This window comes from Gnatocerus cornutus, unplaced genomic scaffold (assembly GCF_029298725.1).
Source record: "Gnatocerus cornutus isolate USDA-ARS CGAHR unplaced genomic scaffold, icGnaCorn1.1 ctg00000023.1, whole genome shotgun sequence".
NCBI lineage: Eukaryota > Metazoa > Arthropoda > Insecta > Coleoptera > Tenebrionidae > Gnatocerus > Gnatocerus cornutus.
In genome coordinates, this window is record NW_028275375.1 from 484,426 (window position 1) to 505,398 (window position 20,973).

At 33.3% G+C, this 20,973-nt stretch overlaps 1 protein-coding gene across 2 annotated transcripts in view; it reads left to right on the forward strand.

Moving 5' to 3' along the window:
- Positions 1-20,973, forward strand: part of LOC148166169 (carbonic anhydrase-related protein 10-like) — a 159,639-nt gene that overhangs the window by 90,680 nt on the left and 47,986 nt on the right. For both annotated transcript variants that reach the window (XM_088049020.1, XM_088049019.1), the window contains exons 3-4: positions 16,327-16,463; positions 16,765-16,956. In XM_088049020.1, the coding sequence (XP_087905146.1) occupies positions 16,347-16,463; positions 16,765-16,956 (309 nt within the window). In that variant the 5' untranslated portion in view covers positions 16,327-16,346. The remainder of the gene's footprint in view (positions 1-16,326; positions 16,464-16,764; positions 16,957-20,973) is intronic.

The following is a 20,973-nucleotide window of genomic DNA, read 5'->3' on the forward strand; positions in this document are numbered from 1 at the left end:
GTGAAGAAGCTAGAAAATTTTTGCTTCGTCCTGAAAATAAAAATTTTCAAAACTCGTGTTTTTTGGTCCACAATTTTGCAATTTAGTGGAGTTAATACTCGACCCTAAAATAGTAATTTCCCCAAATTTCAAATTTGTAGCTCTAAAATTACAAGACTTACGAATTTTAGTCGAGGATCTCAGAAATTTTTGCGTCGTTTTAAAAACGAAAATTTCTAAATTTCGTGTCTTTGGGTCTACAATTTTGCAATTTGGTGGAGTTAATACTCGACTCCAAAATAGTAATTTTCCCAAATTTCAAATCTGCAGCACTAAAATTATCAAAATTACGAATTTTAGGGCAGAAAACTGAAAGTGTTTGATTAGTCTTAAAAACGAAAATTTCTAAATTTTGTGTCTTTTGCTCTACAATTTTGCAATTTGGTAGAGTTAATGCACGGCTCTAAAATAGTAAATTCCCCAAATTTCAAATGTGTAGCACTAAAATTACTAAAATTACGAATTTTAGTGGAAAAGCTAGAAAATTTTTGCTTCGTCCTAAAAATAAAAATTTCCAAAACTCGTGTCTTTCGTTCTACTATTTTGTAATTCGGTGGAGTTAATACTCGCCTCCAAAATAGTAATTTCCTCAAATTTCAACTCTGTAGCACTAAAATTACCAGAATTACGAATTTTGGTGGAGGAGCTCGGAAATTTTTGCTTTGTTTTAAAAATAAAAATTTGAAAATTTCGTGTCTTTTGCTCTACAGTTTTGCAATTTGGCGGAGTTAATACTCGACTTCAAAATAGTAATTTCCCCAAATTTCAACTCTGTAGCACTAAAATTACCAGAATTGCGAATTTTGGTGGAGGATCTAGGAAATTTTTGCTTCGTTTTAAAAATTAAAATTTCTAAATCTCGTGTCTTTCGCTTTACAATTTTGCAATTTGGTGGAGTTAATGCACGGCTCTAAAATAGTAAATTTCCCAAATTTCAGATGTGTAGCATTAAATTTACTAAAATTACTAATTTTAGTGGAGAAGCTAAAAAATTTTTGCTTCGTCTTAAAAATAAAAATTTCCAAAACTCGTATCTTTTGTCCTACAATTTTGCAATTTGGTGGAGTTAATGCACGGCTCTAAAGTAGTAAATTCCCCAAATTTCAAATCTGTAGCACTAAAATTACTAGAATTACGAATTTTAATGGAGAAGCTAGGAAATTTTTGCTTCGTTCTAGAAATAAAAATTTCCAAAACTCGTGCTTTTTGTTCTACAATTTTGCAATGTGGTAGAGTTAATGCACGGCTCTAAAATAGTAATTTCTTTAAATTTCAAACCTGCAGCACTAAAATTGCCAGAATTACGAATTTTGGTGGAGGAGCTAGGAAATTTTTGCTTCATTTTAAAAATAAAAATTTCTAAAACTCGTGTCTTTCGCTCCATAATTTTGCAATTTTGTGGAGTTAGTACACAATTCTAAAATAATAATTTCCCCAAATTTCTTTGCTGTAGCGCCAACACAACCAAAGATACAATTTTTTTTATAAAAATTTCAAAACCATTTGGTTCGTCCTTAAAATAAAAAAATTCAAAAATCCGCGTCTTTTGCTTTAGAATCTTGTAAATTAGTATAGTTAATAAAAGGGTTTTAAATAGTATCTTCCCTAAATTTAATCTTTTTAGGGCCCACACAACCAAAGATACAATTTTTTTTATAGAATCTTGAAACTTTTTGATTCGCCCTAAAAATTGAAATTTCTAAAATTTGCGTTTATTGATGCAGAATCTTGTAATTTGGTACAGTTACTTAATGAGTCCAAGGTAATAACGTGTCTAAATTTCATCGCTGTAGCGCCAACACAACCAAAAATAATTTTTTTTTTTGAAAATTTGAAAATTTTCACTTTAGAAATGTCTTTTTACTTCTCCAGTAGATTTTTTTTCCAAAATTTGTTTTTCGAGATTTTTGAGAAGACAATTGATAATTTCGAAACAGATCCTCAAGCTCAATAGTTTAGATGACACAAATAAATGTTCGTTGCCAAATCTATAATAGATAGAGCAAAATGAACAGTGAAATGGAACGGCATGTTTGAAATTCAATATAAACGCGAGCCTTTCGTAAAATAATGAAATTTTGAGTTGTCCTTTATTAAAATCGCCGTGTCTATTAATAGTCGTCAGCCGTGTGTGTGTCTGTAGTGTGCACTGGCAATATGAAACGTAGATCGGTAAAACACACCGCCACTATCCCGCCAGTAATTCACGCCCATGATTAAATTACACGGCCGCTAAACGAGTCGCTGCACCCACTGAATACGTAATGGAGATTGATTCAGAGAAACTCCAAAAATATGTGAAACTCCGCGAGATTGTTTAGTTTTTGTCTCGACACGGGGCGCGAACTAATCGCACGGGGCGCGTCTACACAATTCCGTTTGATTTAAGCCGCTTTCAGTCAGATTACTCGAAGAGAGAAGCGGTTCCATGGAAAAGATGATCCGGCCATAATTTAAAGAGTTGCGAACGAGGAGTTCTTGCAGGAACCGCGAGCAGCAGCGTCTCACTTTGCGGCTTTAAACCGCTCAATCTCAGTCGGGCTGAGCGATCTCATAGAAACGGCTCATCTCGTTGCTCCCCTTTATCTTCGTGCAAATCACACGATCCGCGCCTCCGAATAGCTTTATTTACTTACCGGAATAACTCCATTGCCACAAGAGCTTTTTTAGGCCTCCCGCAACTTTACACGGACGTAAATTGCATGTTGGATTGAAAATTGTTGATGCCCGAGCATTTTTTTTCCTGCGTGGTGACGGACGACGCTGAGCGGACCGAGGAGAAATATGAGGCTGTCACGCACTCACCGACGACTCACATAAATTTACGGAGCGCGCTATCATTGATATTACGCCTGGATGGATTGAGATGTTTACTCCAATCTGACGGAACGATAAATACGCTCTTACAAAGCTTTTTGACCGTTTCAATGACTTGCGGACTCCCCTGTCCTGTGTGAGTCGGGCTGTCAATTCTTTAGGGAGAAAATTAGGGGAAAATTGAGTGTTGCGATTTTTGACGTTGACACGTTGGCAAAGATGTGTGGATCAACGTGGGGATTTAACACTTGCTCACTTGCTCAGGACGATTAGCTTTTACGCATGTCAGAGTTAAGTCAAGGTCAAGCGATTTTGCTGCCAACTGTTGTCGACAAAAATCGCTAAATGCCAACTTTGATTTTAATGAGTGGACTGATAGTAATGAGCTCCATGACAAAACGGATTCGTTAATTTTGAAACTAGTCAACAAATTTTGGTCTTTTTAACATGAAACTACAATTTTGGAGAATTTCCAGAAAAAAAATATTCAAGTCTAAAAATGGCGGAGGCGCCGGATTAATTTAATACATTTTAGTCAAGAAATTTTGAACGAAATTGATATTGGAGCAGTGGAAAGTCGTTTTTAAAGTAGCATTGCCTCCTGATTCTAAATCCGAAGCTCGTTTTGCTCCATCAGGTCAGGACTCGGAGATATCTGTAAAATCCGAAAAATTTCTAAAATCAGCGCCTTTTGTGTCAAAATCTTGTAATTTGGTACAGTTAATAAATAAATTAAAAGTAGTAATTTCTCTAAATTTTATCGCTGTAGAGCCAACACAACCAAAGATACAATTTTTTTAATAAAATTTTGAAACTTTTTGCTCCGCGATAAAAAAAAATTTATAAAATCTGCGTTTTTTGCTTCTGAATCTTGTAATTTGGTTTAATCAATAAATGAAGTAAAGGTAGTAACGTCTTTAAATTTCAGCTGTTTAGTGTCATCACAACCAAAGATACAATTTTTTTATAGAATTTTAAAACTTCTTGGTTCGCCCTAAAAATTCATTTCTAAAATCCGCGTCTTTTGCTGCAGAATCTTGTAATTTGGTACATTTAATCAATGGGTTAAAAGAAGTAATGTCTCTAAATTTTATTGCAATAGCGCCAGCACATCCAAAAATACAATTTTTTTTTATAGAATTTAAAACTTTTTGGTTCGTCCTTAAAATGAAAATTTCTAAAATCCGCGGCTTTTGCTGCAGAATCTTGTAATTTGGTACAGTTACTAAATGAGTTGAAAGTAATAACTCCTCTAAATTTCATTGCTGTTGGACCAACACAATCACAGATGCAATTTTTTTTATAAAATTTTAAAATTTTTTGGTTTAGTCTAAAAGTAAAAATTTTTTAAATCTGCGTTTTTTGTTTCAGAATATTGTAATTTGATACAAATAATAAACGAGTTAAAAGTAGTAACTTCTCCAAATTTCATCGTTGTAGCACCAACGCAACCAAAGATTCATTTTTTTTTAGTATTTCTAAATTTTTGGTTTTCCCTAAAAATTAAAATTTCTAAAATCTGCGTTTTTTGCTCTAGAATCTTGTAATTTGGTACAGTTACTAAATTGAGTTAAAAGTAGTAACTTCTTTAAATTTCAATGCTGTAGCACCAACAGAATCAAAAATACAAATTTTTTTTACAGAATTTTGAAACTTTTTGGGTCGTTCTAAAAACGAAAATTTTTAAAATCCGCGTCTTTTGCTTTAGGATCTTGTAATTTAATACAGTTAATAAGTAAGTTAAAAGTAGCAACGTCTCTAAATTCCATTGCAGTAGCGCCAACACAACTAAAGATACATTTTTTTTATAGAATTTTAAACTTTTTGGTTCGCCCTAAAAATTAAAATTTCTAAAATCTGCGTTTTTTGCTTTAGGATCTTGTAATTTTGTACAGTTTATAAGTAAGTTAAAAGTAGCAACGTCTCTAAATTTCATCGCAGTAGCACCAACACAACCAAATATACAATTTTTTTTATAAAATTGTGAAACTTTTTGGTCCATCATTGCTTTTTGCTCCAGAATTTTCTAATTAAATTATAAACAAATGCATGTGACATTAACAACAAAGTTTAAAGTACAGTCCCAACGAGAATTCGATTGATGTAGATCGCCAGGTACACTCTCATTCACCAAAACTCTTTTTGTAAATGTAATAATTAGCATGAATTTGGATAAATTCCGATGTAAAATGTGCAGTTTTACAAGTCGTCAGTGGCACCTTTCCGTGTAATTGTCGAAACGAGCCGGATATTGGATATCGAAGTCGGAAGAGAGAAGTAACAAGATGAAAGGATATGAAAAAGCTCTGTCTGTATTAAGCAAGACGTGCTAGTCTCCCGTGTGCCTTAACGAGCTACTTAGCCGCCCCCGCTGTCAACTGCCGACTGTAAATTTACTAGTTACCTAGCGACTCCCGCTCCCGCCACTCGTGTGGATTTAAAAGCTGGAAAAAATCTCAGTCTTAACCGTGATTTACGTTCATTCAAAATGATTTAAACGTTGCGTAAGTAATTTTTATCGAAAGGTTTGCCTGGTTAATTCTTGTCCATTAGCCCTGCATTCCATTCGAGTTTATAATGCAAACGGAGGTTTTGTTCGGCGAACAGAAAAAGACGAATCATCCCTAAGAGACAAAGACGGAGGCGGCACGGTTGACTTGGTGGCCCATTTCATCTTGTCTAAACTGGCTGATGTCGACTAAAGAAAAATGGCCTCGAAAGAAGACATCGCCAAACTGGCCGGACCGCCGCCGCCATGTCACGCCCGTCCGTTGTTTTCAAACTCATTACGGTGTTTCCCAACTTACTGACAAATGACGTGGATCGTGAAAAATGAAGTGGGAACGTCGACAACTTGATAAAAGGCTGTTGACTCGAATCAAGATCTGAAAACTTCCAAAGGGGAGCTCGGCCCTTTTCTTCATGCAGATGCGAGCGCACGAGGAGTTTACTTCTTTTGTGACGCGGGCGATGGTTTAATTAGCACATGCTCAGACAAGCCACAAATATGATCCGCTGAAATCGATTCACTTTTATAACACCTATTATGCTAAAAATATGATGTCGTTTGAAATGAAACCGCTGCTTGTCGAGAGAAATGTTCGCCACATCAAAAACAATGTACAAGCCACATTTTCATGCCTTTTTTTGACTCGACACTGAATTGGAGGTGACAAAACAACCCTTTGAATTATAACGATTTTTCAAATCCCATTTTGAGTAGCGTAATCAGAAAGTGTACTCTTTATGGCGAAGTTTATTTTCGTGCTGTTCTATTTCAACGGCTTCAAGTCGAACTATAATAAAATTCTGCTTACTTGGAAATTGCTTGTTGCATCTCCGAACACTTTTACGTAGTCTTTGTCGTCGCATTCCGGCTAAAAATGGAGATATAAAACCAAATATTTAAGTAAAGAGTTTTAGAAGTAGAAATTTAATAACAAACGTCTGTAAGAGTGCGAAAGTTCATTTATCCTGTTTGCCGATTGGCTGAAGCGGATTAGACTAAAACGGCGTTGATCAGAAGAGTCTCAGAGCAAATCTGGTTAAGTTTCTCCGGTTCTTGTAAGAAGCAAAGATAACCCGGAGTGCAATGTTAAACTAACGTCATCGTAACGAGTGCTCCGCTCCGAGTCAAACTTCAAAGAAGGCATCCCTTTTAAAGGAAATAGACTTTTTCAATCAATAAGCGATGCCATCAAAACGAACTGTATTATACTCGGTATTCGATAAAGTACAGTCGATTCGCTATATACTTGGAAAATTTAAAGATAACCCCCAGCCCGGGCTCCGCTTTAAGTAAAATCACGTGTAAATAATTGCATCGACCCAATAAAAATAAATCGTCCCGAAAGCACTCGTTCACAAATATTTGCCGAAAATTGGGAAGGGCATTTTCCCAGAACTTACAAGAATATCGCACTACATTACCTTCTAACAAAGGGTCTATGGGGTGGCGCAAACACGCTCCAACACCCTTCTTACGATGGCCGACCTCGACCTCTGGCTTCGACACAAACGTTTCTTGCAATTTTTAAGCTGGAAGAGGACTTCTTGTTGTCCACGGAGAAATTCTCGTCTCAACGAGGCAAAAAGTACATTTTCTAGCAGCAATAAAATGTCCAGTACGGAAGTAATTAATCTTTGCTAATAATTATCTGCATCTGATGCGGACCTTTTATCATCAAGACGGGGACTATTTATCTTTAGCAGTTGGCAAAATTCGCCAATAGAACTACACTAGACTTTGGGTTTTTGTTATCAGTGGACGGGAACTTTATTTTCTCGTTTGGCCCATTTTTAACTCGCTTTGAAGTTTGTTGCTAATGTCAGATCCATTTGTTTGTAAATTAATTATGAAATGCTGGAGCGAAAGACACGAATTCTAAAAATTTTTATTTTTAGGAGGGACAAAAAGTGTCAAAATTCGATAAAAAAAATCGTATATGTTGTTGTGTTGGCGCTAATGCGATGAAATTTCGAGAAGTTACTACTTTTACCTCAATTATTAACTGTACCAAATTACGAGATTTTGAAGCAAAAGACGCAGATTTTAGAAATTTTTATTTTTAGGGCGGACTAAAAAGTTTCAAAATTCTCAAAAAAAAAAATTGTATCTTTGGTTGTGTTGGCGCTACTGCGATCAAATTTAGAGACGTTATTACTTTTAATTTATTTAGCGGTTGTACCAAATTACAAGACTCTGAAACAAAAAACGCGAATTTTAGAAATTTTTATTTTTGGGACGAACCAAAATGTTCCAAAATTCTATAAAAAAAAATTATTTTTGGTTTTGTTGGCGCTACTGCGATGAAATTTAAAGACGTTATTGCTTTAAAATCATTTATTAACTGTACGAAATTTCAAAATTCTAAATCAAATAATGCAGATATTAGAAATTTTTATTTTTAGGAGAAACCAAAACATTTTAGAATTCTATTGAAAAACATTGGAGAAATTTTTTAGGTTAGCATCTAGGGATCATTGAAATTTTGATCTGGCAACAGTGCGCCATTTGGTGGCGGTTTTGTGTTGGGTGGCAACCCCAGTTTTATCAGTCAAAGTTAAGTAATTTAAAAAGTGAGGTTAGTTCAGATTTCCAATAGCACCAACTTCGAAATTCCGAGCGGGAAATTTGATTTTTCGAATAACACCGCGATGTGTATCGGCCATTCGCTCCGTTTATTGGACATATCAGTGCTCGATCTTTCAAACAGTCGTTGAACGCATTGTTGCGACACCGTTTAACACACAATGGAATCTATTAAGTAGGTCTAAAAGCGATAATGACCTAACTTCACCCGAATCAATACCAGGTTTGTTTCGTTGACGGTAAAAGACACGCTCACGAGTAGTCCTTTAATCATAAACCAAAACGTCTTCCATTAATTACGTTAACAGCACGAAGGCATGCAAACTTGTTCCTAAATTTAAAAGTTAATCCAGCCAAAGTACGTTTTTTGTTTAAAAATAGGTAGGCCATAAAAATTCTACGTGAATCGCTAGGTGTGGCTCAGAATCACCATACTTTGAAGAGAACGAGGACGCGTCCGGACTTAAAATTCATTCCGACGAAAGACCTCTCTTATGTCTGAAATCTTTGCAAAGTTTAAATTAAATTACAGATATAATTAATAAAAGTAGTGTGGTGTCGTCGCCCGGCGCATCCACCATTTTTGTTCTCCTCTAAATACCTCCCGAAGTTGCGGTTTGCATTTGATTTGCAAACATCAAACAGAATTAAGATCTAAGCCGAGCGTAATAGTAAACTAGTGACAGTTATCTGGAACATTCCTTACAACAAAGTTACACAATTCTCTGTCCGGAGTGAAATTAGACGCACCTCTGGAAAAACATTTCACGTATGGTAAACGTACGACCTTAATGGGAGCACAAACGGTGTAATCCGCAATTCCTCTTTTGTATCATTTGATATTATATGGAGGCAAACTTTTGTCAACCGAACACTTCATTTCAGGCTTCAAACTTCCGTGTTTTGAAGTTTTCGAGTTGATAAACTTGTTAGAAAACTAACGCTAATTTTATATAATTATTCGTTCTATGCTCTGCAGGTGGATGATGGAAATTGGCGAAAGTTTCAACTCCAGATTAGCTTATTATTCCAATCTGAAGGGTATAATTTAAAAATTCACGAAGCTTCAATTGAGAATTTGACAATAACTACTAAAGTTGCAGGTTCGAATTGAAAATGAAAATTTCTGAAATCCGTCCCTGTTGTTCGAAAATTTTGAGATTTGGGTCAGACAGTCAACAGGTCATAAATAGTAACCTCTCCAAAATTCGTTGTGCTAACATCAAAACTACTAAAGTTACCGGCCGGAATTGAAAATATTGGAAACTTTTGGCTCGTCTTGAAAATGAAAATTTCTAAAATCCGTCACTGTTGTTTAAAAAATTTATGATTTGGGCCAGACATTCAACAAGTTATGAATAGTAATCTCTCTAAATTTCATTGTGCTAGTGTTAAAACTACTAAAGTTCCAGGTTCGAACTGAAAATATTGGAAACCTTTAGCTCGTCATGAAAATAAAATTTCTAAAATCCGTCTCTGTTGTTGGAAAAATTTGAAACTTAGGCCAAACAGTCAACAAATTATAAGTAGTAACCTTTTCAAAATTCGTTGTGCTAGAGTCAAAAGTACTAAAGTTACAGGTCCGAATTGAAAATATTGGAAACTTTTGGCTCGTCTTGAAAATAAAAATTCTCAAATCCGTCCCTGTTGTTTGAAAAATTTGAAAATTGGGCCAAACTGTCAACAAATGAGAACTAGTAACCTCTTTAAATTTGATTGAACTAGTGACAAAACTACTAAAGTTACAGGTCCGAATTTAAAATATTGAAAACTTTTGACTCCACTTGAAAATGAAAATTTCTAAAATCCGCCCCTGATATTGGAAAAATTTGAAATTTGGGGCAAACAGTTAACAAGTCAGAAACAATAACCTCTTAAAATTACATTGTGCTAGTGACAAAACTACTAAAGTTCCAGGTCCGAATTGAAAATATTGGAAACTTTTGGCTCGACTTGAAAATGAAAATTTCTAAAATTCGTCCCTGTTTCTTGAAAAATTTGAAATTTGGGGCAAACAGTCAACAAGTCAGAAACAATAACCTCTTAAAATTACATTGTGCTAGTGACAAAACTACTAAAGTTACAGGTCCGAATTGAAAATATTGGAAATTTTTGGCTCGTTTAAAAACGAAAATTTCTAAAATCCGTCCCTGTTGTTAGAAAAATTTGAAATTTAAACCAAACAGTCAACAAGTGAGAAATAGTTACCTCTTCAAATTTCATTAAGCTATTTTTAAAACTCCTAAAGTTCCAGGTCCGAATTGTAAATATTGGAAATATTTGGCTCGTCTTGCAAACGGAAATTTCTAAAATCCGCCCCTGTTGTTGGAAAAATTTGAAATTTGGGCCAGACAGTCAACAGGTCATAAATAGTAACCTCTTCAAATTTAATTGCGCTAGTGTCAAAACTACTGAAGTTACAGGTCCGAATTTAAATTATTGGAAATTTTTGGTTAGTCTTAAAAATGAAAATTTCTAAAATCCGTCCCTGTTGCTCGAAAAATTTGAAATTTTGGCCAGATAGTCAGCAAATTAAAGATAGTAATTCCTCCAAATTTCATTGTGCTAGTAACTAAAGTTACAGGTCCGAATTGAAAATATTGGAAATTTTAGGCTCGTTTGAAAATGAAAATTTCTAAAATGCGTCCCTGTTGTTAGAAAAATTTGAAATTTGGGCCAAACAGTCAACAAGTGAGAAATAGTTACCTCTCCAAATTTCATTAAGTTATTGTCAAAACTACTAAAGTTCCAGGTCCGAATTGTAAATATTGGAAATTTTTTGCCCGTCTTGCAAACGGAAATTTCTAAAATCCGCCCCTGTTGTTTAAAAAATTAGAAATTTGGGCCAAACAGTAAACAAGTCATAAATAGAAACCTCTTCAAATTTCATTGCGCTAGTGTCAAAGCTCCTAAAATTACAGGTCCGAATTGAAATTATTGGAAAGTTATGGCTAGTCTTAAAAATGAAAATTTCTAAAATCCGTCCCTGTTGCTCGAAAAATTTGAAATTTTGGCCAGATAGTCAGCAAGTCAGAGATATTAATTTCTCCAAATTTCATTGTGCTAGTAACTAAAGTTACAGGTCCGAATTGAAAATATTGGAAATTTTGGGTCCGTTTGAAAATGAAAATTTCTAAAATTGGTCCTTGTTGTTAGAAAAATTTGAAATTTGGACCAAACAGTCAACAAGTGAGAAATAGTTACCTCTCCAAATTTCATTAAGTTATTGTCAAAACTACTAAAGTTCCAGGTCCGAATTGTAAATATTGGAAATTTTTTGCTCGTCTTGCAAACGGAAAATTCTAAAATCCGCCCCTGTTGTTTAAAAAATTAAAAATTTGGGCCAAATAGTAAACAAGTCATAAATAGAAACCTCTTCAAATTTCATTGCGCTAGTGTCAAAGCTCCTAAAATTACAGGTCCGAATTGAAAAGTTTTGGCTAGTCTTAAAAATGAAAATTTCTAAAATCCGTCCCTGTTGCTCGAAAAATTTGAAATTTTGGCTAGATAGTCAGCAAATTAAAGATATTAATTCCTCCAAACTTTATTGTGCTAGTAACTAAAGTTACAGGTCCGAATTGAAAATATTAGAAATTTTTTGCCCGTCTTGCAAACGGAAATTTCTAAAATCCGCCCCTGTTGTTTAAAAAATTAGAAATTTGGGCCAAATAGTAAACAAGTCATAAATAGAAACCTCTTCAAATTTCATTGCGCTAGTGTCAAAGCTACTAAAATTACAGATCCGAATTGAAATTATTGGAAAATTTTGGCTAGTCTTAAAAATGAAAATTTCTAAAATCCGTCCCTGTTGCTCGAAAAATTTGAAATTTTGGCCAGATAGTCAGCAAGTCAGAGATATTAATTTCTCCAAATTTCATTGTGCTAGTAACTAAAGTTACAGGTCCGAATTGAAAATATTGGAAATTTTGGGCCCGTTTGAAAATGAAAATTTCTAAAATTGGTCCTTGTTGTTAGAAAAATTTGAAATTTGGACCAAACAGTCAACAAGTGAGAAATAGTTACCTCTCCAAATTTCATTAAGTTATTGTCAAAACTACTAAAGTTCCAGGTCCGAATTGTAAATTTTGGAAATTTTTGCCCGTCTTGGCAAACGGAAATTTCTAAAATCCGCCCCTGTTGTTCGAAAAATTTGAAATCTGGACCAGATAATCAACAAGTCATAGATAGTAACCTCTCCAAATTTCATTGCCCTAGCGTCAAAACTGTCTAAATTATACGTCCGAATGGCAAAAACAGAAAATTTTTGGCTGGGCTTCAAAATAATAGTAACAAACTTGACAACACTGGAAGTTTTTTTCGTTTAGTTCGCGACGGAAAACTGAAACTAAACGACAACACAATGCCATTTTTATTGTCCACCCACCGGAAATTTCCAGAATAATCAATTAATGCATTAAAATCGCATCGCTCACGTTTATCAGTTAGTTTAGTATCAGTAAAAGTTTGGAAACTAGAAAACAAGAACCGAATTTCCTGTTATTGACTCCCACATAAAAATAATTTGTTTCGACGCCAGCGGCTATGAAAAATCCTATGTAAACATAAAGTTTTAATAAAAAAACAGACACGTTTGTAAATTAACCTGAAACAAGGAAAATGTCAAATTTAAAATAGAATCTGTCATATCCAATGGTGGAAATTAATAATCATGTCTGTAAGTTTAAAATGGGCTGTCGAAACTTTGTTTAATGATTGTACATAATTTGCGAGAAAACAGGAAAATCTCTGTCTCTTTTAATTAAACATGGAAATATACCCGTTCTTACGCTTTTTTTACGTTTGAAAAAACTGCTATTTATGTAACAAATTCGAAATATACACGGGTAGCTTGTAAGCCCGATCCTCGTCGTTGAAAAAATAATAAACTCGGGCATCGAGAGGCAGGATTTTTATTTTGATCCAACCTTCATTTATAATACAACGCTTGAAAAAAAAAATCAAACGAATTGGCTTAAATGAAAATGAAGATTTAATTTATTTTTGAGCTAAATGCACTGCAATTTCAAGCCGATTTCTTCAAATATTCATGCTGTTGTCGATACTCAATTGATTGGTCATCGGATAGTGGACAGTTACATGCAAGGGGTGAAAAAATCATGATGAAGTAATCTATTTTCTAAAATTGTTTTTTATTTTAAAGTTTGCGAATCTGCAAAAATTACTGGCAGAGCGTGAAAAAAATTATCTGCGAAATAATAAATCCTAAAAATTGTGTCGTTTGCTTGATAACACTCTAATTTGGACGAGATAATTGGCAAGTCGCAATTAGTAATTTCCCCAAATTTTATTGTTATTGCCTGAAAACGCCCAGAGTTACAAATTTTTATTTTGAAAAATTGGACATTTTTAGATCATATGGGAAATTAAAAATTCTAAAAATTCTATCTTTTGCTCTACAACGTTTTAATTTGGGGGAGTTAATAAGCAGGTCCAGGTTAGTAAACTCCGTAAATTTTATCATTACAGCGAGAAAACTCTCAGAGTTACAAATTTTTATTCTCATGAAAGGGAATTTTTTAATTTATGAGCGAAATAAAAAATTCTAAAATCCGTATTTTTTGGTCTACAATATTCTAATCTGAGGAAGTTGATAAGCAAGTCTAAACTAGTAAACTCCCCAAATTTTTTTATTACAGCGTAGAAACTCCCAGAGTTGCAAATTTTTATTTTGAAAAATTTTTAGATCATAGGGGAAATAAAAAATTCTACAAATGCTGTCTTTTACTCTACAACGTTTTAATAATTTGAGGGAGTTAATAAGCAGGTCCAAGTTAGTAAACTCCTTAAATTTTTAGCGAGAAAACTCCCAGAGTTACAATTTTTTATTCTCATGAAAGGAAAATTTTTAGTTTATCAGCGAAATAAAAAATTCTAAAATCCGTATTTTTTGCTCTACAATATTCTAATTTAAGGGAGTTGATAAGAAAGTTTAAACTAGTAAACTCCCTAAATTTTTTTATCACAGCGTAGAAACTCCCAGAGTTACAAATTTTTATTTTGAAAAATTGGAAATTTTTAGATCATATGGGAAATAAAAAATTCTAAAAATTCTGTCTTTTGCTCTACAACGTTTTAATTTGGGGGAGTTAATAAGCAGGTCCAAGTTAGTAAAGTCCCTACATTTTATCATCACAGCGAGAAAACTCCCAGAGTTACAAATTTTTATTCTCATGAAAGGGAAATTTTTAGTTTATGAGCGAAATAAAAAATTCTAAAATCCGTGTTTTTTGCTCTACAATATTCTAATCTGAGGGAGTTGATAAGCAAGTCTAAACTAGTAAACTCCCCAATTTTTTTTATCACAGCGTAGAAACTTCCAGAGTTACAAATTTTTATTTTGAAAAATTGGAAATTTTTAGATCACATGGGAAATAAAAAATTCTAAAAATTCTGTTTTCTGCTCTACAACGTTTTAATTTGGGGGAGTTGATAAGCAGGTCCAAGTTAGTAAACTTCCTAAATTTTATCATCACAGCAAAAAAAACTCCCAGAGTTACAATTTTTTATTCTCATGAAAGGGAAATTTTTAGTTTATGAGCGAAATAAAAAATTCTAAAATCCGTATTTTTTGCTCTACAATATTCTAATCTGAGGGAGTTGATAAGCAAGTTTAAACTAGTAAACTCCCCAAATTTTTTTATCACAGCGTAGAAACTCCCAGAGTTAAAAATTTTTATTTTGAAAAATTGGAAATTTTTAAATTATATGGGAAATAAAAAATTCTAAAAATTTTGTCTTTTGCTCTACAACGTTTTAATTTGGGAAAGTTAATAAGCATGTCTAAGTTAGTAAACTTCCTAAATTTTATCATCACAGCGAAAAAACTCCCAGAGTTACAATTTTTTATTCTCATGAAAGGGAAATTTTTAGTTTATGAGCAAAATAAAAAATTCTAAAATCCGTATTTTTTTGCTCTACAATATTCTAATCTGAGGGAGTTGATAAGCAAGTCTAAACTAGTAAACTCCCTAAATTTTTTTATCACAGCGTAGAAACTCCCAGAGTTACAAATTTGTATTTTGAAAAATTGGAAATTTTTAGATCATATGGGAAATAAAAAATTCTAAAAATTCTGTCTTTTGCTCTACAACGTTTTAATTTGGGGGAGTTAATAAGCAGGTCCAAGTTATTAAACTCCCTAAATTTTATTATCACAGCGAGAAAACTCGCAGAGTTACAAATTTTTATTCTCATGCAAGGGAAATTTTTAGTTTATCAGCGAAATAAAAAATTCTAAAATCCGTATTTTTTGCTCTACAATATTCTAATTTAAGGGAGTTGATAAGCAAGTTTAAATTAGTAAACTCCCCAAATTTTTTTATACAACGTAGAAACTTCCAGAGTTACAAATTTTTATTTTAAAAAATTGGAAATGTTTATCTGCGAAATAAAAAACTTAAAAAATTGTGTCTTTTGCTCTACAAGATTCTAATTTGAGGAAGTTAATATACAAGCCCAAACTAGTAAACTTTTCAAAATTTATTATCATTGCGTGAAAACTCCCAGAGGTACACATTTTTATTTTTTAAAAATTGGAAATTTTTAATTCATCTGCGAATGAAAAAATTCGAAAAATTGTATCTTTTTTTCTACAACGTTCTAATTTGGAGGATTTAATAAGGAAGTCTAAACTAGTAAACTCCCTAAATTTTATTGTCACAGCGTAAAAACTTCCGGAGTTACAATTTTTTTAATTGGGAAATTTTTAGTTTTAGTTTTTAGAAAAAATTCTTAAATCCGTGTCATTTGCTTCACATTATTCTAATTTGAAGGAGAGTATAAGCAGGTCTAAGCTAGTAAACTCCCTAAATTAGATTTACATTGCGTCAAAACTCCCAGAGTTAGAAATTTTTATTTTTTCAAATTGGAAATTTTTACTTCATCTGCGAAACAAAAAATTCTAAAAACTGTGTTTTTTGCTCTACAACATTCTAATTTAGAGGAGTTGATAGGTACGTCCAAACGAGTAAACTCCCAAAATTTGGTAGTCATAGCGTGAAAACTCCCAGAGTTACAAATTTTGGCGCCCCTTTCACTCGCCCGCCGAAATGAGAAATGTTCGAAAATATCCAATCCGAAAGTATCATCCCATTGCGCCCATTCCTTGAAAGAATAATAACCCCTACCGACCAAAAGTTGTTTTTTCTTCAGTTGCACATTCATTTATAATCCAGCTTATGAAAAAATCAGATCAATCCACCCAAATGAAAATCTAGAATCAATTTCCTCTTGACCCGAATGCACTGCAAGTTCAAGGCACCATCGTCAAATATTCATGGCGATATTGAGACAAATTTGATTTGGCGCCGTGGATGTCAGGTTGTATCTAACTTGTAATGTGACATTGATTTTTCCAGGACCGGGCTACTGGGGACTCATGAACCCCCAATGGAACATGTGCTCGAAAGGAAGGAGACAGTCGCCCATCAACGTAGAGCCCGAGAAATTACTCTTCGATCCGCATCTGCAACGAATACACTTGGACAAGCACAAAGTAAGTAAAAATTGTCGAGCAAAGTTAATGCTTGTCGAAGAGTAAATCCGCTAAATGACTGATTGTTTTTTCGGGTCTTTTTTTTGTTATTCCTTCGGGCTTTGAATAGCAACGTGTAGCAAAAACAAGATGTGATTTAAACTGTATATAATGGTTTTGATCATTAGCGGTGTCCCGCTACGCATACCCTCTGATTGAATGATAGATGACCCTAGTCTGGGGCGCTTTTATCGCGACTCTTTTTGTCAAGGAGCGCCTCCTTCCGACTCGCCCTCAATTAAACCGAACGAATGTTTGGCAGGTGAGCGGCACGTTGCACAACACAGGACAATCGTTGGTGTTTAGAGTAGATAAAGACACCAAACAACACGTCAACATCTCCGGAGGACCTCTGGCTTATCGTTATCAGTTTGAAGAGATTTACATACACTATGGAGTGGAGAATCAGCAAGGATCTGAACACCACATCCATGGATATTCTTTTCCTGCAGAGGTAAGTGACATCGACCAGAAAATTTCTTCACGGCTTTGCTAGCGTTGAATAAATGAACGACAAACTAAAGTTTCCGATACAAACAAAGTAAATATGTAATGAGGGAATCGATAATCGGTAATTACCGCACTTAATTCGGACTACATTATTAATTCGAAGATATTTTTGATTGTGGACAAATCTCGCATTAGAAGCGAGTCGTAATTGATTTGTCGATAGCACTACCAATGACCGAAATAATATTTAAAAATGGTTGTCTATTAGCCGATGAAGGTTTTATTTATATTTTATGAGTAGTTTTCACAGTAAAATTATGACACTAGCGAGTGTCAATCGCTTTGGTCATTGACTATCGGTTTAGAAATTGATTAATAGAAAAAATTTATTTAACATGAAAAGATTGGGATCAGAGAGGTCAATTTCGGAAATTAATCAAAAAGAGGCCACAATTTTTAATCGTGATTAAAAAAAAACGGGGCTTTGAGGGAAAAAAACTTAAATCTTCTGTTTTTTGCTTTACAATTTTCTAATTTAGGGAAGTTGATAAGTAGGTTTAATTTAGTAACTTCCCCAAATTTTATTGCCGTGGTGTAAAACCTCCCAGAGTTACAAATTTTTTATTTAAAAGAATTGGAAATTTTTGGTTCATCAGCGAAATAAAAAATTCTAAAAATTGTGTCTTTTGCTCTATAACATCATAAATTAGAAGAGTTGATAAGCAAGTCTAAACTAATAAACTTCCTAACTTTGATTGTCGCAGCATAAAAAATTCCGGAGTTACAATTTTTTATTTTGAAAAATTGGGAATTTCTAGTTCATCTGCGAAATAAAAAATTCTAAAAACTGCGTCTTTTGCTCTGCAAGTTCAAATTAGTAAACTCTTCAATTTTTATTGTTTTTGCATAAAAACTTCCAAAGTTTTCTAAAATTGAAAATTTTTAGTTCATCTGCGAATTAAAAAATTACAAAATCTGTGTTTTTTGCCCTACAACATTCTAATTTGGAGGAGTTGATAAGCAAGTCTAAACTAGTAAACTCCTTAAAATTGACTGACGCAGCACGAAAACTTCCGAAGTTACAAATTTTTATTTTGAAAAATTAAAAATTTTTGGTTCATCTGCGAAATAAAAAATTCTAAAAATTGTGTTTTTTGCTCTATAACATTCTAATTTGGGGTAGTTGATAAGTGGGTTCAAACTAATAAACTCCCCAAGTTTTATTGCTATTGAGTGAAAACTTCCAGAGTTACAAATTTTAAATTTAAAAAATTGAAAATTTCTTGTTCATCTGCGAAATAAAAAATTCTAAAAATTGTGTTTTTTGCTCTATTAACATTCTAATTTAAAGGAGTTGCAGATAAGCAAGTTCAAGTTAGTAAACTTCCTAAAATTTTATTGTCTTTGCATGAAAACTTCCAAAGTTACAAATTTTTATTTTTCAAACAAATTTCTGATTCATCTGCGAAATAAAAAATTCCAAAATCTGTGTTTTTTACTCTACAGTATTCTAATTTGAAGGAGTTGATAAGCAAGTCCAAACTAGTAAATTCCCTAAGTTTTATTGTTGCAGCATAAAAACTTCCGGAATTACAATTTTTTAATTTCCAAAATTAAAAATTTGTAGTTCATCTGCAAAATAGAAAATTACAAAATCTGCGTCTTTTGCTTTACAACATTCTAATTTGGAGGAGTTGATGAGCAAGTCCAAACTTGTATACTCTCCAACTTTGGTTATCGCAGCATGAAAACTTCCGGAGTTACAATTTTTTATTTTCCAAAATTGAAAATTTATAGTTCATCTGCGAAATAAAAATTTCCAAAATCTGTATTTTTTACTCTACAGTATTCTAATTTGAAGGAGTTGATAAGCAAGTCCAAACTAATAAACTCTCCTAATTTTATTGACGCAGCATAAAAACTTCCGGAGTTACAAATTTTTATTTCGAAAAATTGGAAATTTTTGGTTCATCTGCGAAATAAAAAATTCTAAAAATTGTGTTTTTAGCTCTATAACATTCTAATTTGGGGAAGTTAATAAGTGCGTCTAAACTAATAAACTTCCAAAGTTTTATTGCTTTTGAGTAAAAACTTCCAGAGTTACAAATTTGTATTTCAAAAAATTGAAAATTTTTAGTTCATCTGCGAAATAAAAAATTCTAAAACATCTGTCTTTTGCTCTACAAGATTCTAAATTAGAGAAGTTGATAAAAACTTCTAAAGTTACAAATTTTTCCTTTAAAAAATTGGATATTTTTAGTTCGACAGCGAAATAAAAAATTCTAAATTATTAACCGATGGAATCGCCGAAAATTTTATTTAAATTTTATAACTAGTTTTTCCGCTTCGGTCATTGACCATCCGTTTAGAAATAGAAAATGAAAGAAACCATAAAAATATGATTTAACCTGAAAGGAAAAGCAAAAGATTGAGATCAGAGAGGTCAATTGAGGAAATTATCCGCAGAGAGGCCACAATTTCAAAACTTGATTAAAAGAAACTGCGGCTTTGATGGAAAAGAATTAAAGACAAACATCCCAGCCACATCAAAGCGAAAACATGACTACACTTCTAAACGGTCATTCTCCATATAATTCGGTACGATTTTGACTCTCTGCTTCCTGTGCGCTCCAATTCGTTTCTCCGGCATCTTTTAATTGTACGAATCTTCTTCATATTTAATTAATGGCCACTCTTAATAAGAGGAAACAAGAGGTCGTTTGCATTATTTGTCTCTCAATGAAATCGCTCGTGAAAGCTCTTCGTTTAACCGAGTTAAGCAACAAAAAACGAACAAAACAAGTAAAATTTACTTCCGTCAAATGTAACATAATGTTTTCCGTTTCCAATTGTAAGCGCAAACTGTAAGAAAACGAGCGAGTTTCACATAACGAGCTGTTTGTCTCAACTTTGAAAACTGTTCAATTATCGTGGAATTTTTTAACAATCATGTACATGTCTTTTAGATCTAGTGAGCGATTTGAATGAAGGATTCGGAAAATTGCTTGCTTTGTATGAATGATAATAACGGGAAGTAATGTTCGGTAAAGCAAAATTTTAAATCCATCCAACTTTGGAAACTGTATTAGCGAAAAGAAGTCTTGATATAAAATCGAAACGTTATTTCTTCAGTGTGCGCGGAATGTTAAGTAAGACATCGGAGTTTCTAGACAGTTTGATGTAGTGTTTCGGCCAGGTGAAATGTTCTTGCGCGTACGGGAAGAATTTATATTTTTCAGGGGGCGCTTTGACGGGGAAATTATGCCGGAGCTACGCATGCAAATTGCGATTTCTACTGAAATCTTCAAGTGTGCAAGCAATGCCACACACATGAATAAAATTGATGACCGGCGAGCATCGAATATACACAAACAGGATGAATAAAGAATTTAATATAATGCAAATGGTGTGTCGAAGAGGTAGGAATTCACTCGAGGATGATTGATATTGACAGGCGAACGCTCATAACTACGAGGCTCATTTCAATGTTTTATTAGCTGGGTACTTCCCATACTTACTGTCATTTACGAAAACGCTTTTTATTGAATCAGCAAATTTTAATTAGAAAACTCCTTTAATTTTATTGTTACAGCGTGTAAACTTACGGAGTTAGAAATTTTCGTTTTAAAAATTGAAAATTTTTAAAAATTGTGTCTTTTGCTCTACAAGATTCTAATTTGAGGGCGTCAATATGCAAGTCCAAACTAGTAAACTTCCCAAATTTTATTACCGTTGCGTGAAAACTCCCAAACATTTTTATTTTAGAAAATTTAAAATTTTTAATTCATCTGCGAGTGAAAAAATTCGAAAAATTGTGTCTTTTGCTCTACAACACTTTAATTTGGGGGAGTTGATAATCAGGTTCAAAAGAGTTAATTTCCCCAAATTCTATTGTCACAGCTTGAAAACTCTCAGAGCTAGAAAGTTTTATTTTGAAAAATTGGTTGTTAGTTTTAACTGCAAAATAAAAAATTCTAAAAATTGTGTCTTTTGCTCCACAATGTTCTAACTTGGGGGAGTT